A 26,001-nucleotide genomic window follows, 5' to 3' on the forward strand; every position below is an offset into this window, starting at 1 on the left:
CACTATTATCTCAATAATGCAAAACATGCTACCAAGCACTACTGAGTGAGAAATGTGCAAGAAAATTTTCCCATCAGGCATTGACGGAGCCTTGTCCTTGTTTAAATGAGAGGCAGATAGAAAAAAAGAAACAGCACACGTTCCTGCTCTTCCTGTGCCAACAAGGAAAGGCTGAGGCAGGGAGAGAAGCAGCTCTGACATGCTTGGCTGTTCCTCGATGTACTGAAAAGTTTAGATTGAAAGAACTGTCATCAGTCTCACCTGGTCTTTCACAGTCCACAGGTGTTGTACCAGGTGGAGTCCTGGTTCCTGCTCTCTCCTCCCCCCTGATGTCCACACACCAGCAGTGTCCAGTGGAGCCGTGGCACTAAAATACACAAATATAGTACATTATGATGCAAAAGGTATGACATTGTGTGCTTTAACATTAATCCTAGAACTTACCTGTTGAGGTGTGTATTGTCCGTTAGCATCACACTGAGGTACAAACAGTCCTGGTATGGGATATCCCTCTGGACTGGTGGACAGTGCACCGTCTCTGTGCTGCTCACAGTGAGTTTTAGGACGCTCTGGCTCATCTAGCAATGAAAGATGGAATGCAACACCATCAAGATCACAGTAATAGTGTAAAAACTGCACTATTTCTGATCCGCCTTAAATACCCATGTTTGTGCGTGTGCATGAGCATCTTAAGCCCATCTTTTTCATCTCTTAAAGGAAAGCATGTTTAGATGCTTCCCGCTTTGCAGACCACTATTGTGAGACACCAGGTCTGTCAGAACAGAAGGGACCTAATTTGCCAGAACCGTGTGTTAGATGTTTGTTTTTGTTGTTCAACTTTATTAATACACAGAAGTGTGAAAGTTACACTCATGAGATAAGCAGACTGGGAACATTACAGACTAAGCAACATTTCATAAATGAATCAGAAAAAAGTCAGATGTCTAATCTGGGATTAGATTATGTATAGACCTGCTTTAGAAGTAATCTGACATAACTAACATAGCTTCTTTTGCTTTAACTTTAGCTATGTGGGGCATGTAGCTTCATTAGCTATGCAACCTTTGTTAACTACGTAACTAATGTAGATTTGTTAGTTATAGATTTAGCTGTTATCTAGACAGCGAACGTAGCTTTGTTAGTTTTAGCCATAGCTTAGTTAGGAATGTAGCTTCATTAGCTTAAGGTTTAGCTACGTCACCTACATTAGCTACAAAGCTAACGTAGCATTGTTAGTTTTAGTTAAGCTATGTTATCCAGAGAGCTGACTTTCTTCAATTTGCTGTACCTTTGTTTGATATGTAGCTTCATTAGCTTAAGAGTTAGCTCTGAGCTGTACAACCTACATTAACTATGTAACTAACGTAGCTTTATTAGTTTTAGACTTAGCTTCATGAACTAGGTAAATATCATAGCCTTGTTTGTTTTAGATTTTGCTATTTTGTCTAGGTAGCTTTCACATATTCATCACCTATATTAACCACGTGACTAATGTAGCTTTGTTAGTTTTAGATTTAGCATTGTCATCTAGGTAGCTGACTTAGTTTAGTTTGCATTAGCTTTTTTGTTATGTGGCTTCATTAGCTTAAGAGTGAGCTATGTAGCAGCAAAACCTTCATAACTACATAACTAACTAAGCTTAAATAGTTTTAGATTTAGCTTCATTATCTAGGTAAATAAAGTAGCTTTGCTAGTTTTAGATTTTGCTATTTTGTCTAGGGAGCTTACGCATCTTCCTTACCTTTGCTAACTACGCAACTAACGTAGCTTTGTTAGTTTTAGATTTAGCATTGTTATCTAGGCAACTAACGTAGCTTTTTTAGTTTTAGATTTAGCATTGTTATCTAGGTAACTAACGTAGCTTTTTTAGTTTTAGATTTAGCATTGTTATCTAGGTAACTAACGTAGCTTTTTTAGTTTTAGATTTAGCATTGTTATCTAGGTAACTAAAGTGTTTTCCTGGAGAACAACCTTTTTTTTCATGTGAGCACAGTTTACTCTGCTTTCTTAAATGTTGTGTGGTTAAGCTTTGCATGTCAGGTTTTTGGCTCTTAACTCTCCATATCCTAACCCTTATCCTAACCGTGAGTTTAATCTGATTTTATTTTGAAAGCTTTAGCATGTATTTCTGCTCTGACAAAGGTAGTGTCTCATCATAGTGGTCTGCAAGGGGTGAAATGAGATCTGCAGTCAGACTGTCTTGAAACTCTGATGGAATTTTTGTATTTTAAATTTTGCTTAGTGATCTCCTTCTGTAAGACATTTTTAACCAGTTATGATACAGACTGACATTAATACAAATGATTCTATATGAGCTACAAAAGCAAAAGGCAACTTTTCTTTGCTACAAAATCTAATTTATGCATATATTCAGAAAATTATCAGTTAACAAATAAAAGGTACTGCTTTTCTTACAGACTGAAAACTATTTATAGTGCAGTAATAATACAATCTGAAATTTCCTTACGGGAGCTTTAATGATCTGTTCTGCACTTTGAATTGCTTTATGTGTGAATAAAGCTTTATAGAGATGTAATAATGCACTCAACATTACAGGATTTTGGTGTCAAATTTTTAGAAAGCATGAAATTAAACCCAATATAGGAATCAATAACATTCTTGAAACAAGTTCTCTGAAAACGCCAATTATTAGTTATTTTTACTTACAAATATCAGTTATTCTGCTGGTTGTTGAAATTGAATAGTAATATATATTTGCATCAGATCAATCTGAGTTCTCCATATTTGTTACACTTCTATAAATTTATTGTGAGGTGTTGTTACATCTTTTAATAAATAAACTTGCCTTGTTTAAAGCTTTGGCTGTATTTGTTAAAGGAGCACAGTTCTTCTAAAAATGCCATTTTAAAGGCATGACAGGGGGTAATGTTTATTTTTCACTCACAGTTAAAAAGGTTCAGGATCATAAAATCTATTACTACATCCACTTTAACCACCAACAGAAAATATCAAAGCTGCAGTCCTGTTTTTTCAGCCTTATGTTACTGTTTGGCTCGGCTGTCGTTTATGTAAAGCTTCCCACCGCACACAGCCTTGCAGTGATGTCACCTGTTTTTCCAGGCATTCCAGCTCCATGACCCAATGACCTTCATAGAGCACCACTTCCAAGGTTAGACACACACTCACGTAAACGTGCCGTCTGTTTGAGTTGTCATTGAGCTGAGGAATTAGGCGGTTCACAGGTCAATGTTTTTTAAGACAACCTTGACATAATGCACCTGCTCGCGCTTGTACTGTCACCGCACATCAGAGTACAGCCTCAAGCCCTCATAGGAGGCTATAGAAGGAAAGATATATGTATGTCTGTTTTTTCTGTTTTACCTGGTTTGTCACAGTCAGTAGGGGGTGCACCAGGTGACGTCCTGGTTCCCGCTCTTTCTTGTCCATTATTGTCGACACACCAGCAATGCCCACTAGAGCGGTGACACTGGAAAAGGCACATGAAGCCATTTAAATGCAGAAATATTTCTTATTCAACATTTAATCAAATTTTAAACAACATAAGCTTTAATGATTACTCCATCAGTGGTTGAAATTTAACCTGTAGTGGTGCGTATTGCCCGTTGGCATCACACTGAGGTACGTAGGCTCCAACTACGGGATATCCCTCTGGACTGGTGGTCTGTACACTGTCTCTGTGGTGCTCACACTGAGTTTTAGGACGCTCTGGTTCATCTGAGAGAAAAGCATGAAAAAGACAACATTTTTAGATTAAAAAGCTTTAAATACCAGTTTCTCAATTTGCATTTTAAAGGGATGTAATGGTACCTCATAGTGCCAATAAAATTCAACCCTGTGGTGCACAGTCAAGCTCTGCATCCTGTTTTGTTTCTCTTTTTTTAACAATCTGGGCTTAAAGAACATGTGTGCTGCAGTAATGTCACTTGAAAAAAACAAAAGCATGAACTGAACGGAAATTAAAACTGAAAGATGTTTATGTGTTAAACACACTAAACACTAATGTCGTCTCTCTTCCATTTCTTTGGGGCCAAAAAGTAAAAAAATAATTATTCCAAGACAAAAGGTTTTTAAAGTTTTCACATTTTTAGAAAAAAAGTCCTTCCGTTATGGGAATTTGACTTGTTATTTCTAGCAGTTCCTGTCTGCAGTGACACAGAGGGACACATCACGGCCTCTCTGTGTCTCTTTCTCTCCATTATAACTCATCAGGCTCTCTTTCCTAGCTTCTAAAAGTATGCACAGGCACTTTCAGCAAAGCCTGATGTGACTACCAAACAGCCTGCCATTGGTTGTCACAGCCCAGTCACAATGCATTATGGGATCAAAACAGATAATATGGTGGACAGTAATAGCTAGCTGCAGGAACGATCGAAAAATGGATTACAAAATGGATAAAAAGATGTTCAATACTGAAGTTACAGGTGTGGATTTCATCTTTAAAGACCCTGGAAAGTCACCCAAGTTCTTGGCTCACCATAAACGTTCTGTAAGAGCCACAAAGGCGTGGATAGCGTCATTAGAATGGTACAATGGAGGGCTTCCAGGGGGAAAAAACAAGTGGCAATGTTTTATGGTTCAAAAGTTTTGTAACCTTGAATAACATGCACCTCTTTTTGTCATATACGACAATGCTGGGCTTAGAGGGTTAAGTGTAGGTGAAAAGACTGGTACCAATCTCATGTCTGTATGTTACAACCCTGTTCACATAAAAGTTAGAACACTGTCAAATATGGAAACAGAATATGATGAACTGCAAACCACTGGAACCCAATATTTAGTCAAAGATAGAGACAAGACAAGTAAAAAGATGAAAATGAGAAATGTCTCTTCTTTTGGGAAATTACAAACACCCTTTAAATCTGATGCCAGTGAATCATTACATTATTTGTCTATTTACATTTTTCCACAAATGTGAGAAATGAAGTTGTAAATATGAAGCTAAACCTAGCAGGCATTTAGCCTATTTTAGCACAAAGACACTAGGGTCTTACTTAAAGCTACAGAAATACAATGTATCAGCATTACTTAAGCACACTTATTAGCAAATTAAAACTTTATTCTGGAAAGTCTCTCTATAGCAAAAACTGTACTTGGCTTTTGACTGTCATCAGTACAAATACAGTGTAAACAGGCTGCTGGCTGAAACTCACCTGGTCTGTCACAGTCTCTGGGTTGTGTCCCAGGTGGAGTCCTGGTTCCTGACCTCTCCTGTCCCCTACTGTCCACACACCAACAATGTCCACTGGAACCATGGCACTGTAGCAACAATAACCAGGACATTTTTAAAGAAAAAAACATGGTGAAAAATTCATCAAATTTGTCCATGGATTAAACAAACTCCAAGCGCTGACTTGTAATGATCTGTACTGTCCACTCTCATCACACTGCGGTACGTAGGCTCCAACTATGGGATATCCCTCTGGGTTGGTGGTCTGTGCGCTGTCTCTGTGGTGCTCACACTGAGTTTTAGGACGCTCTGGTTCATCTGAGAAAAAGACAAAAAACATGAAATCATTTTTTTGAAAATCTACAACTGTAATCTTTCTGCCCATTACTCTCTTTAAATCAAGTCCTTCAAAACTATTAGAAACTATTATTAACTACTATTAGAAAGGAATTAGAAACTGGTTTTGACTGGTTAATCCAGGAATGTTGTCATCTGCATAGAGGGAAGTTTTCATCATTTTACTGTATAAATGTTGGGCTCTGTGAAAAATAGTTTGAAATGCTTCAGCAGCTGATATTACATTCTGCTTTTTTATCTAAAATGTGATGGGATTTGACAATATTAGCTTATGCCAGTGCTTATGCTAGCTTAGCTACATTAGCTATGCTACCTACGTCGACATTATCTATGTTTGCTACAGCTCACGTTACAAAAGCTAAAAGTAATGTAGCTACATTAGCTTACATAGTAATGTTAACTAAGTAGCTAGTGTAGCTATGTTAGCTTTAGCTAAAGCTAACATAACACAGCTAAAGCAAGATATTGTTCGTGTAACTACTTGTAAAATGAGTTTAAACAAAATTTGACCCCAGATCAGAGAGCTGATATTTTTTGTTTTATTTATGAAATGTTTGTTAGTCTGTCAGTTCTGTAATGTGGTTTCTGTGTAGCTGCAAATTATGTCACCCCAGTCCTGACAGAGGCAGCGTCTCACAGTAATGATCTTCAACAGGGGGCATCTGAGATCTTTAGTCTGAAAACAGACCTGTCTTAGATTTTCCCCAACAGGGCAAATTCAAATAAAGATGCTTCACACTTGCATTATGGGATGTGTAGAAGCTTTTCTGTACTCTATATTTTGTCTAAATTTTTGTCATATACTAAGGATAAAAGGTAAAATACCAAGATCTTGATTTGCTTAATTCAAGCTATGTTCATGTCAGCCCACAGGCCACCAAATTTTGATCAATATCATTCTTGTTGCATTACATATTGAAGAAATCTATAAAAACTTAGCTTGTCTTCACTTAAGAAACAGTCTACTTAGCTGTGTGAGGCATAAAAGATTATTTCTGAAGGTAAAGTGACTGGGATAGCAAGGCTAATTCTGTTAGCCTGTTAATGGGAATTTCCATTCTTTATTAGCATGAAGCCAACTTTTTTCCCCCATAACAATCAATGACATACATATTCACAGGAGAGAAAAATCTAAGCAGATTTGTTTGGGAGGGGAAAAGTCTAAACCTAGGTGTGAAAGTTAATCACTCACCTGTTTTGCTGCAGCCTACTGGAGTTGTACCAGGTGGGGTTCTTGTTCCTGCTCTCTCCTGTCCATTACGTTCTACACACCAACACTGTCCAGAAGAACCATGACACTGTAGAAAAAAAAAGCAGCAGCAGCACAACAGTGTAAAAATGACGTACAGGTTAAGTCACCTTCAAATGGAGGTGTGTCTCTTTACAGCTTGATTTGGGACAAACCTGCAAAGGCATGTACTGTCCTTTAGCATCACATTGAGGTACGTAGGCTCCAACTATGGGATACCCCTCTGGACTGGTGGTCTGTGCGCTGTCTCTGTGGTGCTCACACTGAGTTTTAGGGTGTTCTGGTTCATCTAATGGGAAAAAGCAGAGCGAATTAGCAAGAGAATACATGCAGTAGTTTATTTTCCACATTTCTTGGATTGTGCAGAAGTTTTGTCTTACCTGGTCTGTCACAGTCTTTGGGTGCTGTACCAGGTGGCGTCCTGGTTCCCACTCTCTCCTGCCCTCTGCTATCCACACACCAACAATGTCCAGTAGAGCCGTGACACTGTAAGTTAATATTAAGAGTGAGGAGACTCAAAGTCAGCCAGCCGTTCTTCAAAATGGTACGTCTCATCTGTTTGCTGATCTTGTCCTGATTGCGAATTGATATTCTCTAATGAAAAATTCTGGATCCATGAATGATGTGACTAGAGACGACATCATGCATCAAAAAAACTATGTTGAATGAATCAGTCTAATTTTCTAAATAGAGATGTCCTGATCACATTTTTGTTGCTGACGATATCCATACTGATCATCCTCACTTTAAGCCTCTTCAATAGGCTAAACTCTGCAAACAGTCTAATAAATTAAAGTCTCAGAACAGTGACTTTTGCATTATGCAAAAAATGCAATTATCTTATATTATTAATATATGTAAAACAGAATAGCATTTCAAAATATAACTGTATTTTGGACACAAATTCAAATTGATGAAGGTGTTTTAGATGGCATTTCAAAATAAAATGATGTTACAAAATAAAACCTCATTTCAAAACAGAACAGCAATTCAAAATAAAACTGTGATTTAGACAAAGTTTTGGATTTAAAAAGGCACTTTAGATGGCATTTTAAAATAAAATGGCATTTCAAAATAATACCATATTTCAAAGTAAAATAGTGTTTCAAAATGGTTTGGAAAGGGATTAAAGAAAAGGTATTTCAAAATAAAAAAGCATTTTAGATGGTGTTTAAAAATAAAGCAGTCTTTAAAAGTCTTTAAAATTGCATTTTACATGATGTTTTCAAAATTAAACCGCATTGAAAAAATTACACAGCATTGCAAAATGAAGACGTAATAAAATAAAACAGCGTTTCAAAATAAAACTCACTTTGACAGGGTTTTAGAAAAAAGGTGTTTAAAAAGAACAGCATTTTAAATTAACAGTGTTTGGACAAACAACATAAAATGGCATTTTAGACAGCATCTGATTATCTTATAAACTAAATACTTGGTAGCGGAAGTGTTACACTAAATAAAACAGCATTTCAAAATAAAGAGGCGTTTCAAAATTGAACAGCCTTTCAAAATAAAGAGGCATTTTAGATGGCATTTCAAAATAAAACAGTGTTTTGAAATAACAGCTTTGCAAAAACTAAAACTGTTTCAAAAGAAAAGCGTTATCGCAATAAAATGGCATTTTGCAATCAAACAGCATTTTGGAAGGCGTTTCAAAATAAAATAGGGTTTAAAAAAACAGCGTTTCAAAATAATCAGTGTTAGATGGCACTGATGAGTTTTTGAATCTAGGTCATTCACAAAGGTGTTGGTTAAATAAATATACGACAACACACAAAAAACTTCTCTTAACAGTTGACATCAGGGTATTGACAACAGGTGATTGATTTTAGGGATCAGTGACTAGAAGCATTAATTCTGATCAATAAATGACATTTTGAATGACAGTTCACTGTTTATGATCAGCTGCCGATCAATCGTAGCATCTCTTATTTCTCTAAAAATGTACTTCACACAGCTGTACCCACCTGCAGTGGTCGGTAGCCTCCATCGGCGTCACACTGTGGGACGAAGGCTCCAACACTTGGTAGACCTCCTGGTTCTCCACCCTGCAGACTGTCTCTGTGCTGCTCACACTGGGTCTTGGGACGAACTGTCTGACCTATAAACCAAAATCTCTGCATTTTATTCCTTTTTTCAGAAGCGTTGGTATTTATCAAACAAAGAAAGTACAGTGGTTGACTCAGTGTGAGGGCTCACATAAAAGAAAGTGAAAAAGTGAGGAAAAATGAAAGCAAAACGACAAGAAAAAGAAAGACGCAGAAACAAACACTAATGTTCTGAACTTTACAGAATATGATATTATAAGTTAATTAGAGTAGCAGCCACAAAATAGATCTACAATCATGCATGGCATACACATAACATGCGCAGAGGTTTCGCTGACCTTCTTGCTGGGAACAATAAAAACCATCGCCATAAAACCCAGGCCTGCACTGACACTGGAAGGAGCCCAGGCCATTGATACATCTGGCATTGACGTGACAGGGAGAGGAGCTGCATTCATCGATGTCTAAGAACAACAAAGGGGGAACAGAAAATAAACAACCACAAATAAAGGGGAAACCTCCCTAAAGCACAGCTCCAGAAATGTGTCTTTCAGCGGTCTGAAATTATTCACTCCAGTTTTATCTCATCAGTAGTTGATTTGTGGTTTTGGTGATTTAAAGGCCTTATGTTCAGTCTTACATTATCTGTAAAAGAAGGAGGTAAGGAGGGTTTAAAGGAAGTTCATCAAAAGTTCATAGTGATGGGTGAAAGCAGGACACACAATCAAACAGGCAGGACCTCTGTCCTCCACACATTCCTCAGTAAAAACACTCACACTGTGTCGTTGCTCCATTTGTCTTTCACTTTCACCCCCCCATCCCACCTCCTCCTGTCTAATCTCAACCTCTCCTTCTCCCATTAGTCCTCTCCTTCCCACCCCTGTTCTCACATTTGTCACCCATCCTCCCCTCTCTTGCTGTGTTTCCTGGCTTTTGCAGCTGTGCGTTACTGTTGTGGAAGAAATGTTATGCCTGCGCTGGGACAAATATGTGGAGCTCCTCCAAATACTCAGCTCACTGTGGAACATAGAGATCTACACCCTTAAAAAACAGGTTTTATGATGATGACAAGTGTATCTGACTAATAATCCACGGGGAGAACACGTTATGGTCACATGATGATGTGAAGGTAGAACATTAAAACAGTAATAAAGTAGAGGATGACGAAGGATCATATCTAGTGTCAATCATTACATTAACAGTAAATGCTGAAATGCTTACGCAGCAGAATTTGATCTAAAGTAGTGTCATTGGATACAGATGATGTTTTTGACAAGTTAAGCCTGTTTTTTTTAATTGATGCCAGAGTGAGGCAGTATCTGTTATTAATGCCGTAAACTTTCCCCAAATTTTGAAATTTACAGGTCAGCAGATTTACGTCAGGATCAAATAATCCTTTGTCTCCTTTATTTCCTCTCACTCTGCATAATAATTTAAATAATCTCTTTACCCTATTTTGCAAGGATATATTTAAATTATAATGTACAACTGTTATTTTACAGTATCTAAGAATGTGAATGTGTGCTTCAAAACATCGGCCTTAATTCTAAATTATATCCACAGTGTGCAGCCTGTTGAGCTCTGTCCCGACGTGAGTTCACTTTATAGGCAGCTTAGAAAAAGTTACAGACTACTTTAGAGCCTGAAATATCTTCCAAACATCAATAAGGGGTTAAGCTTAGATCAGTGATCATCAGCTGGCAGCCCGAGGGCCACATCAGGTCCCCCACATCTTTCCATCCAGCCCTGAGGGCATTTTTAAATTCAGAGATATGCAGGGGGAAAATAGGTTGATGCATATAAGGCATCTTTTTAAAATTCCCTGCAGATTTTTCCTGAAGAAAAAACAATTGAGATCGATAACGTTTGAACCATTTTATAGAACTCCACCTGTCACCCATTATTAGCAAATATGATGCATGCTAACACATATTTTAATTTCATTTTTCAATTCAATTCAGTACAACTTTATTTGTCCCGAAGGCAATTCAGTTTGACAGCAATACACAGTGCACATGCAGCAGCCAACACATAACACTCAACAATAACACTGTCAGAGATAACCAAAGGTGTTCTGTATGTCTCCCAAGGATGCACAAATAAAACTGCCATGCATCAAGAAAATGGACAATGATATAAAAGTTAAAATATACTTATATATGAAATCAGAGGTTCATTCCCACAGTGACTGATCTAAACTTAAAAGTCTAATGGCAGATGGGATAAAAGATCTGGAATAACGATTTGTTTTCCTAAGTGGAGCTTTAAAACGCCTCTCTGAAGGCATAAGCTGAAAGTTCGCAGCTAGGATGTGGTCATGTTGCTCAATGAAGACCTTAGCTTTCTTGACAACCCTTTTGTCCCAAAGGGAGGGCAAGTCTTCCAGCTTTTTGGTTAAAACAAACCTCAATCTCAAGCATTTCCCTGCCTTAGATCCAAAAATAAAGGCCTTTTTCTTGCACAGGTTTTTCTCCAATCAGGGCACACCATATCAGCAGTAATGGAGAACATAACCGCCCCGATACATTCAGCTGAAATATCTCAATCGCCCCCTTGTGGCTGGTTACAGTACAGAGACTGAGCTTTCTTTTAGAGGCTAAAAATGGCATAAATTTGACATAAAATAAATTATTTAAAAATATTGTCAATTAGACCAAGATGTCTCTTAATATAAGTTTATTTGAAAGTCCGGCCCCTAAAGCATCCATCAAGGAAAAACCTGGCCCTCTTACAAACATAGTTGATGACCCCTGGTTTACCGTATTATATTATGTGTCACTGCTTGATTCTACCACATTAATTGTAAGTATCATATCATATTGCGCCATATCACATGGTTTCACATCTAATTGTATTGTGCTCTACAGTATGGTGTTAACTGTATTATGCTCCTATCTCAGATTATATTGTCTGTAGAGTTCAGTAGCTTATATCTTTGTTTATAAGGTTTTTTTCATTGAAATAATGGAGCTCAGCCCAAAGACAAACCACTGCAATGGACTTTTAATCATTTAGAGACAAATAACAGCTGTTGGGATGTGTTCCAACAATTTACCAGATACCAAAACAAATCAGGAGATCCTGTTAAGGAATCTCACAAGAATAACATTTGCCCCTGTGAAAACGAAAATAGAAACCGTAACTAAATAGCAGTGTTGTGCCAGAAAAGGTCTTAATTTTGTTTTTGTTTTTTTGGCAATGCTCAGAGCTGGGCTCTGGAGATAGTCTTAGATAATAGTTGCCCCTCCACTCTTTCTACTAAAATGCCATGAAATTGAGTGCAGACAATCCCTGGATGAAACATTTATCTTGAGAGATTTATTACCCAGAATTCTTTGTGAAAATGGCTGAACATAAGACAACTTTCCAATCCACCACACATTAAATAAAACAAGTCAAGAGCAGAGTAGGGAAGAAATCAGCTTGGATGTGAAGGCTCCATTTCCAGATAATTTACCTCAATGTAAACCATTTTTGTTGTTTTTTTGCATTCCAGTCAAATATCTGCATCTTGTTTACATTCTTTCATGCCTCTTAAGACCTTTTGAGGTTTCCTCAGATAAATAAACTCAAAAATGTGCAGATGAAGTAACATACTTGGGTGAGGTTTTGCTTCAATGATAAGCCTTAATAAACTTGCATGCTCATAATGCTTTAAGTCTGGCTTTATTACATCTCTAGAACATTTTTATCATTGAAAACTCACCGACACAGGTACGTCCATCGAAGCCGAACTCGTAGCTGCTCTGGCACTGGCAGCGGTGGCTACCAGGCAGGTTCACACACTGAGAATGAGCGCCGCAGGAACTCAGGTTCTCAGCACACTCGTCTATGTCTGCAGCGGGAGAAAAGGAACAAAGTCAGACACTTTTTCATTCACCTTGTACACTAATGAACCAGGAATCCCCCCTGTTACACTCATGTGCATAAAAGCTGTAATTAGAGGCCATTACTGGGGCTTTAAGTGCATGCATACATCATGTTGCTGCTTTATAATGTGCATCCACACCTAGATTGGCTGCATTCTTAATGTATTTACAACATAAAGGACAAACCACAGACAGATTACGCGATCAGAAAGTCACTGAGGCCTCATCATGGGAACTAAAATCAAGCCTGAGGCTTTCCTTGTGATATCAGCAGGACGGGGAGACCTGCTGCTGGGTTAATGACAGACCATGCGCCAGCTTTAAGTGCTCTGAGTCGCAGTTTAGTAACAAATCAACCTGGAGGAAGAGAAGGGAGACACAGGATGGACGGAGGGAAAGAGAGGAGTCTATATGATTCATTCCATCCAGCCTGTACTTGACCCCTCTACTCTGGATAGACAGATGTTGATGAAACATAGGCACGCTGCCATGAACTGTCTTCAACTTCCACTGCATGGGTTTGTGTGTCACAGTATGTAGGGCACCATTAGATGAAGGAACATGTCAAGGGCATAAACGGTCAAGATTCCTGCTCATGTGAGATTTTGTCACTCAAAAAGGTACCGTAGCAGTTGCGTCCATCTCCGCTGTAACCAGTAGCACACTGGCACTGGAAGTTCTGGCCCTCCAGTGGGATACACTGAGCGGTAGTGTCGCAGTCGTGGTTTCCAGCGTAGCAAGGGTTCACCAGCTCTGGTCCTGTTGGCTCAACTGTAAAGAGAGGAGACCGATTAAAGAAAAGAAAGAAACAGATAACACCACCTGGCTAGAACTACCCCCTATTGGTAATATGACCCCAAATCCAATCAGTTCCTCCATCTGCACATCTGAGCAAAATTTGAGGCAAATACCTCCAAGTGTTCTAGCAATGCAGCGTTAGCAAACAATGGAAGAACATGAAGCCCTTTACCTTTACTTTTGACTGTGAACTTCCAAAATCTAATCAGTTTGTCCTGAAGTCAGGAAGAATTTGGGGCAAAGCTTGAAAAAGAAAATCCTCCAACACTTTCTTGAGATATTTGGCCTTTGGCAAACTAATACCTTGGTTTAGTTGGAGGGTTTAAATTTAGGAGCCTGCTTTGGGAAGACTTCCTCTCATTGAAGTTTGTGTGGCTTGAATTTGTGTCACTAAAGTTCACATGAATAACTCTAGGTAGATCCATTCAAATATTCCACAATGAGAGGAAAAACTACATATTTTGTGGAATATTCTTAAACATATTGGTAACACTTAATTTTAATGGGCCCTAATTACCTAGTCATTTTATAGTAATGAGTGGTAATTATCGTGTAAGTTCTCAAGAAAAAATGTCACAATTACCTAGTCATAAGTTGGCTTTTTACAGAGTTATCACTTGGAAATATGGTAATATTGAAGAAGTATTTAACTTAAAGTAATGTTTTAATTATCATGTAAAACGGTAGCAATTCTCTGGTAAATTGTTTTTAATTTAACCTCATCCTAATCCTAAACATTACCCTACCCAAACCCTAAAAATGACTTAAATATAAATAAATAATAATAAATAATAAATTTAATAAATAATAAGTAAATTATTCAGGAGGGACTCACTTTAATTAAGACAACCAAAACAGAGAAATTACCTGGAAATTATCAAGCAACTAATATAGAAAGTAATCTTTGCATTTCTAAGAAATTGCTTGGTAAAATACCACCTACTTACCAAAAATTGCCACAATATTACAAGGGTAAGGTTTAGGGTAAAATACCACCTAATTACTAAAGCATTGCAACAATATTACCAAGGTTACAGTAAGGGTAAGATACCACCTAATTATCAGTGTAATGCCACAATATTACCAGGGTTATGGTTAGGGTAAAATACCATTTAATTACCAGAGAACTGCCTCAATATTACGGGGGTTAATTTTAGGGTAAAATACCACCTAATTACCAGAGCATTGCCACAGTATTATGAGGGTTAGGTTTGGGGTAAAATACCACCTAGTTACAAGAGAATTGCCACAATATTACAAGGATTTGGGTTAGGATGGAGTATCACCTACTAAGCAGAAGATTTCCACCATATTATGAGGAATTACTCGATAATTACCACACTGTTTCAAAAAAACACTCCTTAATATTACTGAGTTATGACTTGATAAAATATCAACTTATTACAAGGTAATTACCACCTTTTTCTTGAGAAATTATTTTAGAAAATTACTAAGAAATTTCTACCGTTACTATAATTTCTATCTGATGTTTATAGTTAATTATTTTCTATTCCCTAAAAACATCAGACCCTTGTATAAGAATAATGAAGGGTGTTAAACCTTTAAACAGTAAATCATTCATTGGTGCAAACTTGCTGATGCAAGATTTAACTATGCAGTCTTACTCTGTACTTGGAGGTGTAAAAGTATTTTTATGGCAGACCCTACACAAGAGGGCACAAATGGAGTGGAAGTGTGTAGGAGAAGGTGGAAGTAGCATTTTGAGAAAAGCCTAGAAGTGTTCAGACGGAAGGACTCCCCTATTCTTCCACTATGGAGCAGTAGCATAAAAGAGTTTCTAGTACAAAAACAAAGGCACCTAAAAACCTCAGTAGTCTATGAACTGTCTCTGAATCAAGAGTGACACAAAAAGGAGAACCTACAGCCCGACTGCACCAAGTTTGTACCACTCCAAATGTCTTTAACTGAGATTAATTGAGATCTTGATCATTCACTGACTAAAGTCGGATGATTACAGCGATGATTACAAGACGGCCTAACCAGACACACATGTGAAATCACTCTAGACAAACTCCCATAGGATGGTTTCCTCTAAGGAAGTGACTCCCTTCACTCAATATTTAACATATGGATGAGGTTAGACACACACATACACACGAGACGCAGACAGGCGGATGAGTGAGCAGATGTGTGGTCGGGGTTTCCTCGTACAGACGCACAAGACAATCAAAGACAAAGCCGAGTCGCGGACTAATTTCAGGAAAAACCCACAGAAAAAAAAAACAAAAAAAAACAGGCGAGTGGAGAATACCATGAAGGATCATTAGAGAGGAATGTGAAAGACATATAAATAATATGTTAAACATTAAGAGCTATGCTGCTTCAAGAAGTTCAAGAAAGTCTTCATCCTGATGGGTGGTATGGGGAAAGGAGCCAAAATCCTCGTGGTGATGGTTTATTTGTCTACTATCTGAATCTGATCCTAGAAATCTCTGAATATTATTATCTGTTGCTTTTATGGGGTTTTACAAAAGTATTTGAACATCTGTCTGGCTTGGTTAGAAATTAAAATATAGGTGGGACAAAATATCAATACAACTAAATTAATTTTCAATATAAAAATATCTACAGCAGTTGTCTTGCAATAAAATCAATTATCAAAAACAACTGATTAAATGGCGTAGGGTGTCTGTTTCATATCTGAATATTCTTATCATACTATAGAGCAGGGCTCATCAACTACATTTGTACAAGGGTCAGTTTATGTCTACGCAGACACCGTAAGGGCCGGCGCGTTAAATGAACTAAATAAAGAAACTTTTTTGTCTAAATAATTGTATTTTAATTGAAAAGAACCTTAGCTCTTAGAAGTGAACCCAGTCCCTATTCACACAGTTAAATCTCTATACGATTGAGATATTTAAGCCACATATTTCTGGGGCTGCCATGTAGTTTGATGTGAATAGATGCATTTTATTTGCTAATAATGGTTAATAATGGTTGGATTTTTGTAAAACTGATCAAACATTAAACCAGTCTTAAAAGGAAAGACAGAAAAGATACCCTGATTTCAGCAATATTTTTTTTTCCTCAGCACTTTTTCTGAATTAAATTGAGTTACTGCAGGCTGGGTGTTGAGCTGTGGGGGGCCTGATGTGGCCCCTGGGCCTCCAGTTGGTGATCAGTTCAGTGCTATATAGTATCATATCCAAACCCTGCCATCCTATCTAACTCCTTGCATCTAAATAGTTGTATTCCATCCTACCTTGTTTATTTATTTAATACTCTTATTTTATCTGAGTATTCATAATGTATCATATCGTTTCTCAACTTAATATCTGAATTGTTTCGCATACAAATATTTGTGTTTTAATGTATTGTTTAGTATGTAAATTCTTCAATTGTATCCTGACATATCGAAATATTCCCATAGTATCCAACTATTTGTAATGTACCATATGGTATCTTAATATTCATGATATTTTATCATACCTGAATACTTGTATATTTGTTAATATTTGTACTATATCACATTGTATCTTATCTAAATACTCTGAACACTTGTTTCGTATCTGCATATTTCATACTATCGAATCATTTCATATCGTATCTAAAAACTTGTATTGTGTCTAAATACTTGTATTCTATCATACCTTGATATTCGTACCATATCTAAATATTTGTATTGATACAATACGAGTGTTTAGGTTAGATACGGTACAATACAAATATTTAGGTAAGATACTAGTATTTGGATAATATAAGTTAGGTATCTTAATACTCGTATTGTATAATCTCATATCTTAATACTTATATCGTATATAAATATTTGAGTCCAGGGCCAGATTTGCTCCAATGAGACGTCCTGAGGGCTGAACTATTTGGTCAAGAGGTGTCAAAGTCAATCACAGCAGGAGCAAGATACTGACTTTAGCGCTAACCTGAGAGCCTAACAGGGTCAACATTTAACCCTGAACTGTCAACCTCATTTTCACTAGTAATAAAACACAGAAAAAACCAACTTAACACTGATTTAAAGGCAAAATTTAAAAGGCAAATATATGAGAAAGTCAAAATTCTGAGTTTAAAGGTCAAAATATGATATAAAAAGTCAAAATTAAGTGATGAATTTGACACCCCTGTCTTATTGTATCTAAATATTTGTATCGTATTTTTTGTATCTTATCTAAATACTGGTATCATATCGGAATATTTATATTGTATGGTATCTTATCTAAATACATGTATCGTATTGCATTTTAACTCACCCTGGTTTGGAAACTATTGAGTTTCAGAAACTTGAAATTCATCTTTGATATTTTGGGGATTTTACTCCGGATTTAGCTTATTACTGGAACTTATTATGACATTTTGGTTGTTGTGGGCCAGGTATTGTGTGTCCCAACATTTTTGAGTTGTACTGTATCATAAGTATAGAAACATTATGTCCCACTGTATTGTACTGTACTGCTCTGATTGACTCTGCTATTGCAACCCCTGGCATTAAACCCAAAGAATGGGGGAAATTATTGAAGTTATTGAGCATTAAAAGAGAAATTTGATAGAAGTTATTAGTGAATCAGTTTTTTATTTTTATTTAGATGTTCTTTTATTTAACAAGGTTTTACCTGAATTTGTTGTGATGTGTATTTTGCCGTATGGCATCATACCATGATTCCCTGTAAAACCCTAAAGTGTTTTTCATGATTGACTGTACAAGAAAAAATTGTGTATGACTTAAACTTTTAGGAATATTTTTCCTTTCTTCAGCTGGTTGATAGAAAACAGCGAGTTATATGGCTGAAAATTATTTGTTCAAAATACCTCACACAGTTTCAAGCTTCTCTGTGTTTCATAGTCTAACTCTTATTCAAATAATATGTACTTCCTGTTAGTGCTCTGGAGTCCAGTTTGCCATATTGCCGACATATGTGCTGCCATCTACAATAATAAGAAACACAGACCACCAAAAGGAACATAAAAATCCCATGATCAGTAATAACAGTGTTAAATGATGTTTAAGTGTTAAAGGATGGTCTTTTTCTGTACCATCATAAGCTATAAAATACAACACACACACGCTTCCACCTAAACAAAACCAAACGCACAGACATGAGGCACAGCTTGCTCCCATCTCCTCCAGCCGGAGGCCAATTTTGGCTCATTATCAAAGAGAGAGAGAGGCTCTTCAAAGTGCTGAATGTGGCCGAGAAGACGAGGAGATGAGGGGGCAAGATGCGTGTGGATGGGAGAGAAGACTGAGGGGTAATTAGAGAGAGAGAGAGAGAAAGAGAGAGAACACAGACACTGTACGCCATCAAAGCATGGACAGCAGTCTCCCACCTGTAGCTTTTTACAAAACTCCTCCACACAAGCAGGCCGCTTTCACAGAGGCGTAGCTATAACTCTTTCAGGGTGGCAAAAGGTGACGTGACACCTTGTTAAATCACACGAGGCAACCTACGCGCTGCAAGGAATTATAATACCTGTCATCATTGACTTTTACTGACACATTTGAACAACCTGAAATTAAGAGGTTGTGGTTTCTAAAAGGATTGAAGCAGATTATTATCAGACTCAGGCATAAAACACCAATTAAAGACATAGAGGAGACAGAATAGGATCGGGAATGTCCAGTAAAAACGTTGATATCTAAGTTTCAACCAGAAAATTTGAGCGAAAACAGGAGGTTGTTTAAATCTGTGGAGGCTGCATTATAAACTAAGGGTGTGACCTTTAAAGTTAAAGGTATTTTGAAGTAAGAAAGGTCCAATAATTGATAATGAAAAACTTGGGAGCCAAGACTTTTAAGGCTTTGTCTTCTGTCATGAACAGCCTGATCTTTCAGGTATTTTTTAATTGAACAATTTAATTTTCAACAGCTAGATTTACCCTTTAAAATCTTGACACTTTTGAACAATCTTGAATGCTATAATAGTGGCATTGTTGCTGTCTAAACAGCCACAGAGTTAAACTGTCGACCCAAACAACAGTCCCAGAGTCACTCTGATGACCATCCAACAGTCACAGTCACTCTGACAACCGCTCAACAGTCACAGAGTCACTCTGATGACCATCCAACAATCACAGTCACTCTGATGACAATCCAACAGTCACAGAGTCACTCTGATGACCATCCAACAATCACAGTCACTCTGATGACAATCCAACAGTCACAGAGTCACTCTGACGACCACACAACAGTCACAGAGTCACTTTGATGACCACTCAACAGTCACAGAGTCACTCTGATGACCACCCAACAGCAACAGTCACAGAGGTACTCTGACGACACCCAACAGTCACAGAGTTACTCTGACAACCACCCTACAGCAACAGTCACAGAGATACTCTGACGACCACCCATTAGTCACAGAGGTACTCTGACAACTACCCAACAGTCACAGAGGTACTCTGACGACCACCCAACAGTCACAGAGGTACTCTAATTACCCTTCAACAGTCACAGAGTCACCCATACGCCTACCCAACAGTCACAGATTTACTCCGATGACCCTTTAACAGTCACGGAGTGCCAGAGAGTAGAATTAACAAGCTCCTTTGCCCTGCATAATGTAAAGTATTCCACACTGTCTCTTACTCCTTTATTGTATTTTGAATCCTGTCAGAAAGCTCACTGTGGAAAAAGCCTCACCATATGTAATTGTTGCACCAATTAATCTATTTACCATACTAATTATTTATGTAATCTACCATACTAAAATGCTGTAGTCACTGTAACTAAAATATTATAAGAAGCCCCTCTCTGCTAAAATACCCACATTCTTGATTACCTGATAAACCTTTACTCTATTACTCCACACTCTCTGACCCTTGTACATGTGTTGCAGAAAGCCTCTGACACATGTTCTGCAGGTGATCAGAGAGAAAAGGAGAGCTCTTTTAGCACATTCTTCCTGTTAGTGGATTGGCATTGTTGTATTAGTTTTGTAGAGTTGGTTGGTGCCAATATTTTTACGCATTCTTCATTCTGGATTGTTTCAATATGCCACAGATAACCTTCTTTTTTATCTCCTCCCATTTACACTAATTCCAGTTCTATTCAATCACAATATTCACTAAAAAAACAGACCAAGAGAACATCATTTCACACTAAATGACAGTAGTCACAATAACAGATATCACTGTTAAACTCTTACCTGATGGTTATGTGTCTCAACAAGGGATACAATTGCAGGGTGGTGAAAGTACGGAGATAAGGAAAGAAGAAGTGCTGAGGTGGTATTGTGGAAATCTTACACTGTGTCCTAACAACATCAGAAATTGTATCCCATTACAAGCACCACATGCTCACTGCCCACACTAAATAGTTCTTCTAAGCTTGGTGAATTTCACTTTCTCTTTCATTAAAATATAAAATCTATTGCTTTTCTTGTGAAATCAGAGAAATGAAAGCATTGGGCTTCATACTTTAAAGCCAATCACAGCTGTGAGATGCACAGAGCATAACATTTCAGACACATTTATATCATTAATGTACAAATATCTCCACTATTCAAATCAAGAGAACAAGCTTTTTTGGTTGACAGAAGTGAAAGACAATCAAGAAAAATCTCCCAGTACAGCACTCCTGGTACCTTGTCATTTCCCTCTTTCCTAGTTATAATGCAAGCCAGACACAGGCTATCAGGACACTACAACAGGACCAGTGTGAATGGATGGATCTTATCAGAGATGCTCATTTGCATCGCTTGCACTTGGGACACACTGTTAGACTCAAAGGATAAATGATAATCTAATCAGTTCATCCTCGAGTAAGAGGAGACATCTGTGCAAATGCTGAAGAAAATTCTTCAAAGCATTCTTGAAATATTGTGGTCACAGTAAGTAGAACCACTTCATTTTACCCTCTGGAAGCCCCGTTCTAATGACGTAGCCCTAATGGTAACTTTCCTAGCTAGCCTGGAACTTGGGTGCCTCTCTTGGGCATTTAAAGGTTGAATCCAAACCAGTAACTCTGATGCTGGATGTCTTTTCTAATCCATTTTCAATCAATTTTCCATCGTTTCTGCTGCTAGCTTAGCATTAGCCACCACACTGTGTTGTCACATGGGCTGTTCCATCGTTGCGTCATGGCCAAACCGGGCATGTCTGGCTGGACAGACAATTTAGGCCTATACGTGTTTATCAAAGATATTTGTATTTACAATTTTAGTTATGTTTTGCCATTTTTTTAGTTAATATATGCTAATTTTGACTACCTCAGAGAAGACAAAGCAACGCCCCTGAGATCTTTGGCACCACCCCTAGGGGGTCCAGGACCCTAGGTTAGGAACTGTTGTCATGATGGAAAGAAAGAGAGAAAAAAAGCCTGTGATGTGGCCCTCAGTGTCTCTGCAGACGGAAACAGCTTTGAATAATGGCACAAATAAAGCTAACACAAAGAAGTGCAAGGACTCTTTTTGTAAATATGTGAATATTTTGAAGATTTTTGTCACAGAATATTTTTTTTTTTACTTTTTGGTCCCAAAAAGATTTGAGCAAAACAATTCTTAGTCCGTATTATTTACAGTGTGTCACACCTAAAATATCCTATCTTTAATTTCTGTTTATTTTTTTTAATCCCACAACATTTTCTCAAGTGACTACTGCAGCACAAATATTCTTCAAGGCTAGGTTGTCCTTAAGAAAAGGATGTTTAGAGTTTGACTGTGCACCACAGGGTTGATGTTTTACATGCTTTTTAAGACAACAAGTCCAGGTGGGACAAAAAGGTTAAAAATATCTCGAGGCTCAGAGGGTTAACTAGAAAATCTTATCTAGTTAGTCACTGATGCAGAGTGGAAATTGATGCTAAGTTTGAGAAACTCCATCAAAACATTCTTGAAATCCTTCAAAGATAAACATAAAAACATCAGAGAACCAGCATCATATCTGATAGACTAATGATTAATTTGAGGGGTAAAGCCCAAATAAGGAATATCTTTAAGAAATCAACATATTTTTAAACTTAAGTGAGGTTTATGCTTGCTCTTTTTCCTATCAGTTCAGTGTCTTAAGGTCTCCTGCAATCTCTGATTCTCATGACATCAGTGGGCAGCTATTCTGCCCGGCAACCCCCCCTTGAGAAAATCTGTCATTGGCTAGGATATTATTTCCCAGAAAGTGTAAGACCCTTGAACACACACACATGCTCCCTCTCTCCTTTTCTCTCAAACACACACACCACTTAACCCGTGTTTACAAAACCCCTGATCCCCGAAAGCTCTTCCAGCTGTGCTCTGGGTGTATCGCTGTGTGCGTGTGAGATGTGTCATCATGACCTTTATAATCAGCGTGTTGACGTTCCAATGACAGATACTTGGTCTGAAATCAAAAACAGGGGAGAAATATTGTCTTTTTTCACTCTCAATCTCATTATTTCTCTCTTCATCTTTTCAGGTTCTCCTGTCTCTGTCAAGGTGTTTCTGCTTTTCATCAGAAGGAGTGAGGAAAGAAAGCATGACCAGCGCGTGTTGATAGAGAAAGAACATTTAAAAAAGTCATTAAGTCAAAAATTTCTCAGTCCCCTCATGAACTGAAAGAAACCTTAATAGAGACTAAGCAACCATGCAGGAAAGGCTGTTAAAGTCAAACACTGGAACTAGAAATGCAGAAATGATAGGAATAAAATTCAATATTAGGTCCACAATGACATGCCAGCACCCCTGGACTTATAGAGTTATGTATCTTCTTTAAAGGGTTTAAATTCACCTTTTAATTGTTAATTTATGGGCATGCCTTTACAACAGCTTTTCCAGGTATATTTAGTTTCTTTGTGTCAGAAATTTGGGTGGGAAAGTTTGAATCAAAAGTCAAAAGCTACAATCAAAGCTCATAAATTTAAAAGGTTAAATTCCAGGGGTGGGAATGACCGGTTAACTCATGATATGATACTTTAAAATACCAGAACAATACAGTATGAAACATATGAGGCCAGGTGATACAATGTATTACTACAAGCAAGTAGTACAATGTAAAAACCTTAAGATATGTAGAGCTATGATTTGATATGAAATGATAAGATACTACACAATATGATACGATATAAGATACAATATGATAGGATCCGATATGATATAAGATACGATACAATATTAGGGGTGTAACGGTCCACAGAGATCACGGTTTGGTTCGTACCTTGGTTTTGGGGTCCCAGTTTGGTATGGTTTCAATTCATCGATTAAAAAAAAAAAGTTCCAGATTTCTAATTCTAAATGTCTCTTACCTATTATTATTATTATTATTATTATTATTATTATTATTATTATTATTATCAACCTTTTATTAACATTAGTGCAGCAAATGCCTTTGTTGCATGTTTGAAACATACATTTGAATCAAGTATCTTTTGCTCCATCTAGTGTTATGAAGAACTATCTGTAATAGTCGGTACAGCCTGTGATATCTGAAACATAAGACAAAAGGGGAGAACAATAAAACATGCAAAATGAAATCAACACAGAAAACAACCTAAAATCTACTGATTAAAAAAAATAAAATAAAATAAAAATGAACACAACATAAAATGTAAATTAAATGCGTGCTTTTTAGACCAATTTATCATGATGTATAAAGTGTGCTGTCACTTTGTTTTAAATAAAATGCCGGTGCAGTAATTACTCGTGCTAAATCTTGACTCATGTTCGTCAGTGAAAGACCACAGACTAGCTCATGCAAACACAGGAAGGGACGGTGTTGTCGGTGTTTTATGCTTCTACAGGTCAGTGAATAGTCTTTAAAATGTATTGGCAGCAGTGATGTGTTTGATCTTTTTAAAAATGGTGCAGAGATACAGAGAGAGAGAAAAAGGCAGCAGGTCTCGCAGCCGCTGCCTTACAGGCAAAGCTGAGGGAATAGAACATTGCTGCTCTGCCTCCTTTTCATTAGTGTGTTTTTATATGTCAGGCCGGCTACTTCCCCTTCTTTGTTGGTGGTTAAATATCAGTTAGCAAACACTTACCGGCATTACTGTCACTGGGATCGACAGTAAATACAATATTTGTGTTATTGTCCCCCCTTGTTTTAATGGTTTGGACGTATCTATCATGGGACTATGCGCTAAACCGCGATGGTTCAGGACGAATACAAAAACCGTTACATCCCTATACGATATGATACGATAAAATGTAAGATGTGAAACGATACAATACTGTCTGACATTATACTGTTGCTTTCTTCTTTTTCCTTTTAAACTTTTTCTTTTGCCAATTAATTTACACTCATGTATAATACATGTCAGAAATGCCCTGGAAATAAGTCATTGGGAAGAGATACAGTGAGGCAAACTACCATGGAAATCTGTTTAAAAAGGGCTATTTTAATCAAAATATTACTATTGGGAACCAGTGATTTCATAGCTGTATCACATAAGTCAGCATATTGTTCCATACTCTGATATTTTGTCCGACTCCATTCAATGCAGCTTTATATATTCACATCAGTTAAATCATGAAACTATTCAGAAACAAGAATCAAAGATATAAAATAACATTGCACAGCAAGGTTAAGGACTTGTGCCAAGGTAAACTCAACCGCTTTGGTTGTATTTTGCCATATTGTATTCATTTAGTACAAGACTTAAACCATTATGGTCAATTTTTGCTTCCACAGCTGCTTAACGCTGCGGTTTAGGTCGTGTTTCTGTTACCACAAAGTACTTAGAGGCTCCAATCTAACAATGAAATGACAATTTTCTCTCCACACTCTTGCATCATGCTCAAATCTTCCTGAGACAGTCTGCCCATCTTCACTTTTCATATTTTTCTTCAGAATATTTTCATAAATGCGAATCATCTGCATAAACAGACCAAACTAGTAGAGTATGAAAAGTCAGCTGTGATGCAAACTGTGGTGAAAATGATCCTTCAAAAGTGTCTGCAGTTTTTGTCAGACAATGAATCCACAAAGAACAGACATTTTAAAATGGTTTTCTATGTACGATTAACCCTTGACTCACTGCATATGAGCGCCGTGGTTTGGCTGAGGTTTCTGAGGCAGCTTTGTAACAATTATGAGGAGGTCTGGTTGCTGGTTGTGGCACCGGAACACAAAACCTCACGTTTTCAACGCCTTTAGTGAGTTCACCTACTTAGAGACTGACAGTGGTGGTCTGGACTGGATTAAACGAGTCCCTCAGTTCCTAATGTAATGGGCCAACTGTGAATATATATCTCTAACCAGAGGTAATCTGGCCTGATATGCTTCCAAACCTAACTGTAAAATGATCTAGTTTTTCTGTATACTGTGGTTTAGTGATAGCTTATCTTGTTGACATGTGTTATTGTGTGCTGTTTGTACAAATATCCAAACTTTCTAGAATTTGGTTGGTTTAAATTGTCCTTTTGAAGCCCACATTCTCAGTCAGCACATGGTGTTCTTGTCTGGTTTTGGTGTTTCACATTTGATGAATCATAACTGTTCCTGCTTCTTCTGCATCTTTTTAATGACCCTTGGACGAAGAACATTTTTTTCCAGGACCTAATTATGGCATGCAGTCACACACAGTCTTACTCTTCTGAGACCATTTCAGAAGACTAAACTTTACAGCACAACCCTCTACTACTACTC

At 37.5% G+C, this 26,001-nt stretch overlaps 1 protein-coding gene across 1 annotated transcript in view; it reads right to left on the reverse strand.

Moving 5' to 3' along the window:
* Positions 1–26,001, reverse strand: part of nid2a (nidogen 2a (osteonidogen)) — a 76,933-nt gene that overhangs the window by 19,305 nt on the left and 31,627 nt on the right. Inside the window, exons 15-27 of the mRNA XM_041781776.1 lie at positions 13,297–13,443; positions 12,510–12,638; positions 9,142–9,267; positions 8,723–8,856; positions 7,136–7,241; positions 6,911–7,044; positions 6,699–6,804; positions 5,334–5,467; positions 5,133–5,238; positions 3,563–3,696; positions 3,343–3,448; positions 445–578; positions 262–367 (exon numbers count right to left, since the gene is read on the reverse strand). Coding sequence (XP_041637710.1) covers positions 262–367; positions 445–578; positions 3,343–3,448; positions 3,563–3,696; positions 5,133–5,238; positions 5,334–5,467; positions 6,699–6,804; positions 6,911–7,044; positions 7,136–7,241; positions 8,723–8,856; positions 9,142–9,267; positions 12,510–12,638; positions 13,297–13,443 — 1,602 coding nt within the window. The remainder of the gene's footprint in view (positions 1–261; positions 368–444; positions 579–3,342; positions 3,449–3,562; positions 3,697–5,132; positions 5,239–5,333; positions 5,468–6,698; positions 6,805–6,910; positions 7,045–7,135; positions 7,242–8,722; positions 8,857–9,141; positions 9,268–12,509; positions 12,639–13,296; positions 13,444–26,001) is intronic.

This window comes from Cheilinus undulatus, linkage group 24, assembly GCF_018320785.1.
Source record: "Cheilinus undulatus linkage group 24, ASM1832078v1, whole genome shotgun sequence".
NCBI classification, from domain to species: Eukaryota; Metazoa; Chordata; class Actinopteri; order Labriformes; family Labridae; genus Cheilinus; species Cheilinus undulatus.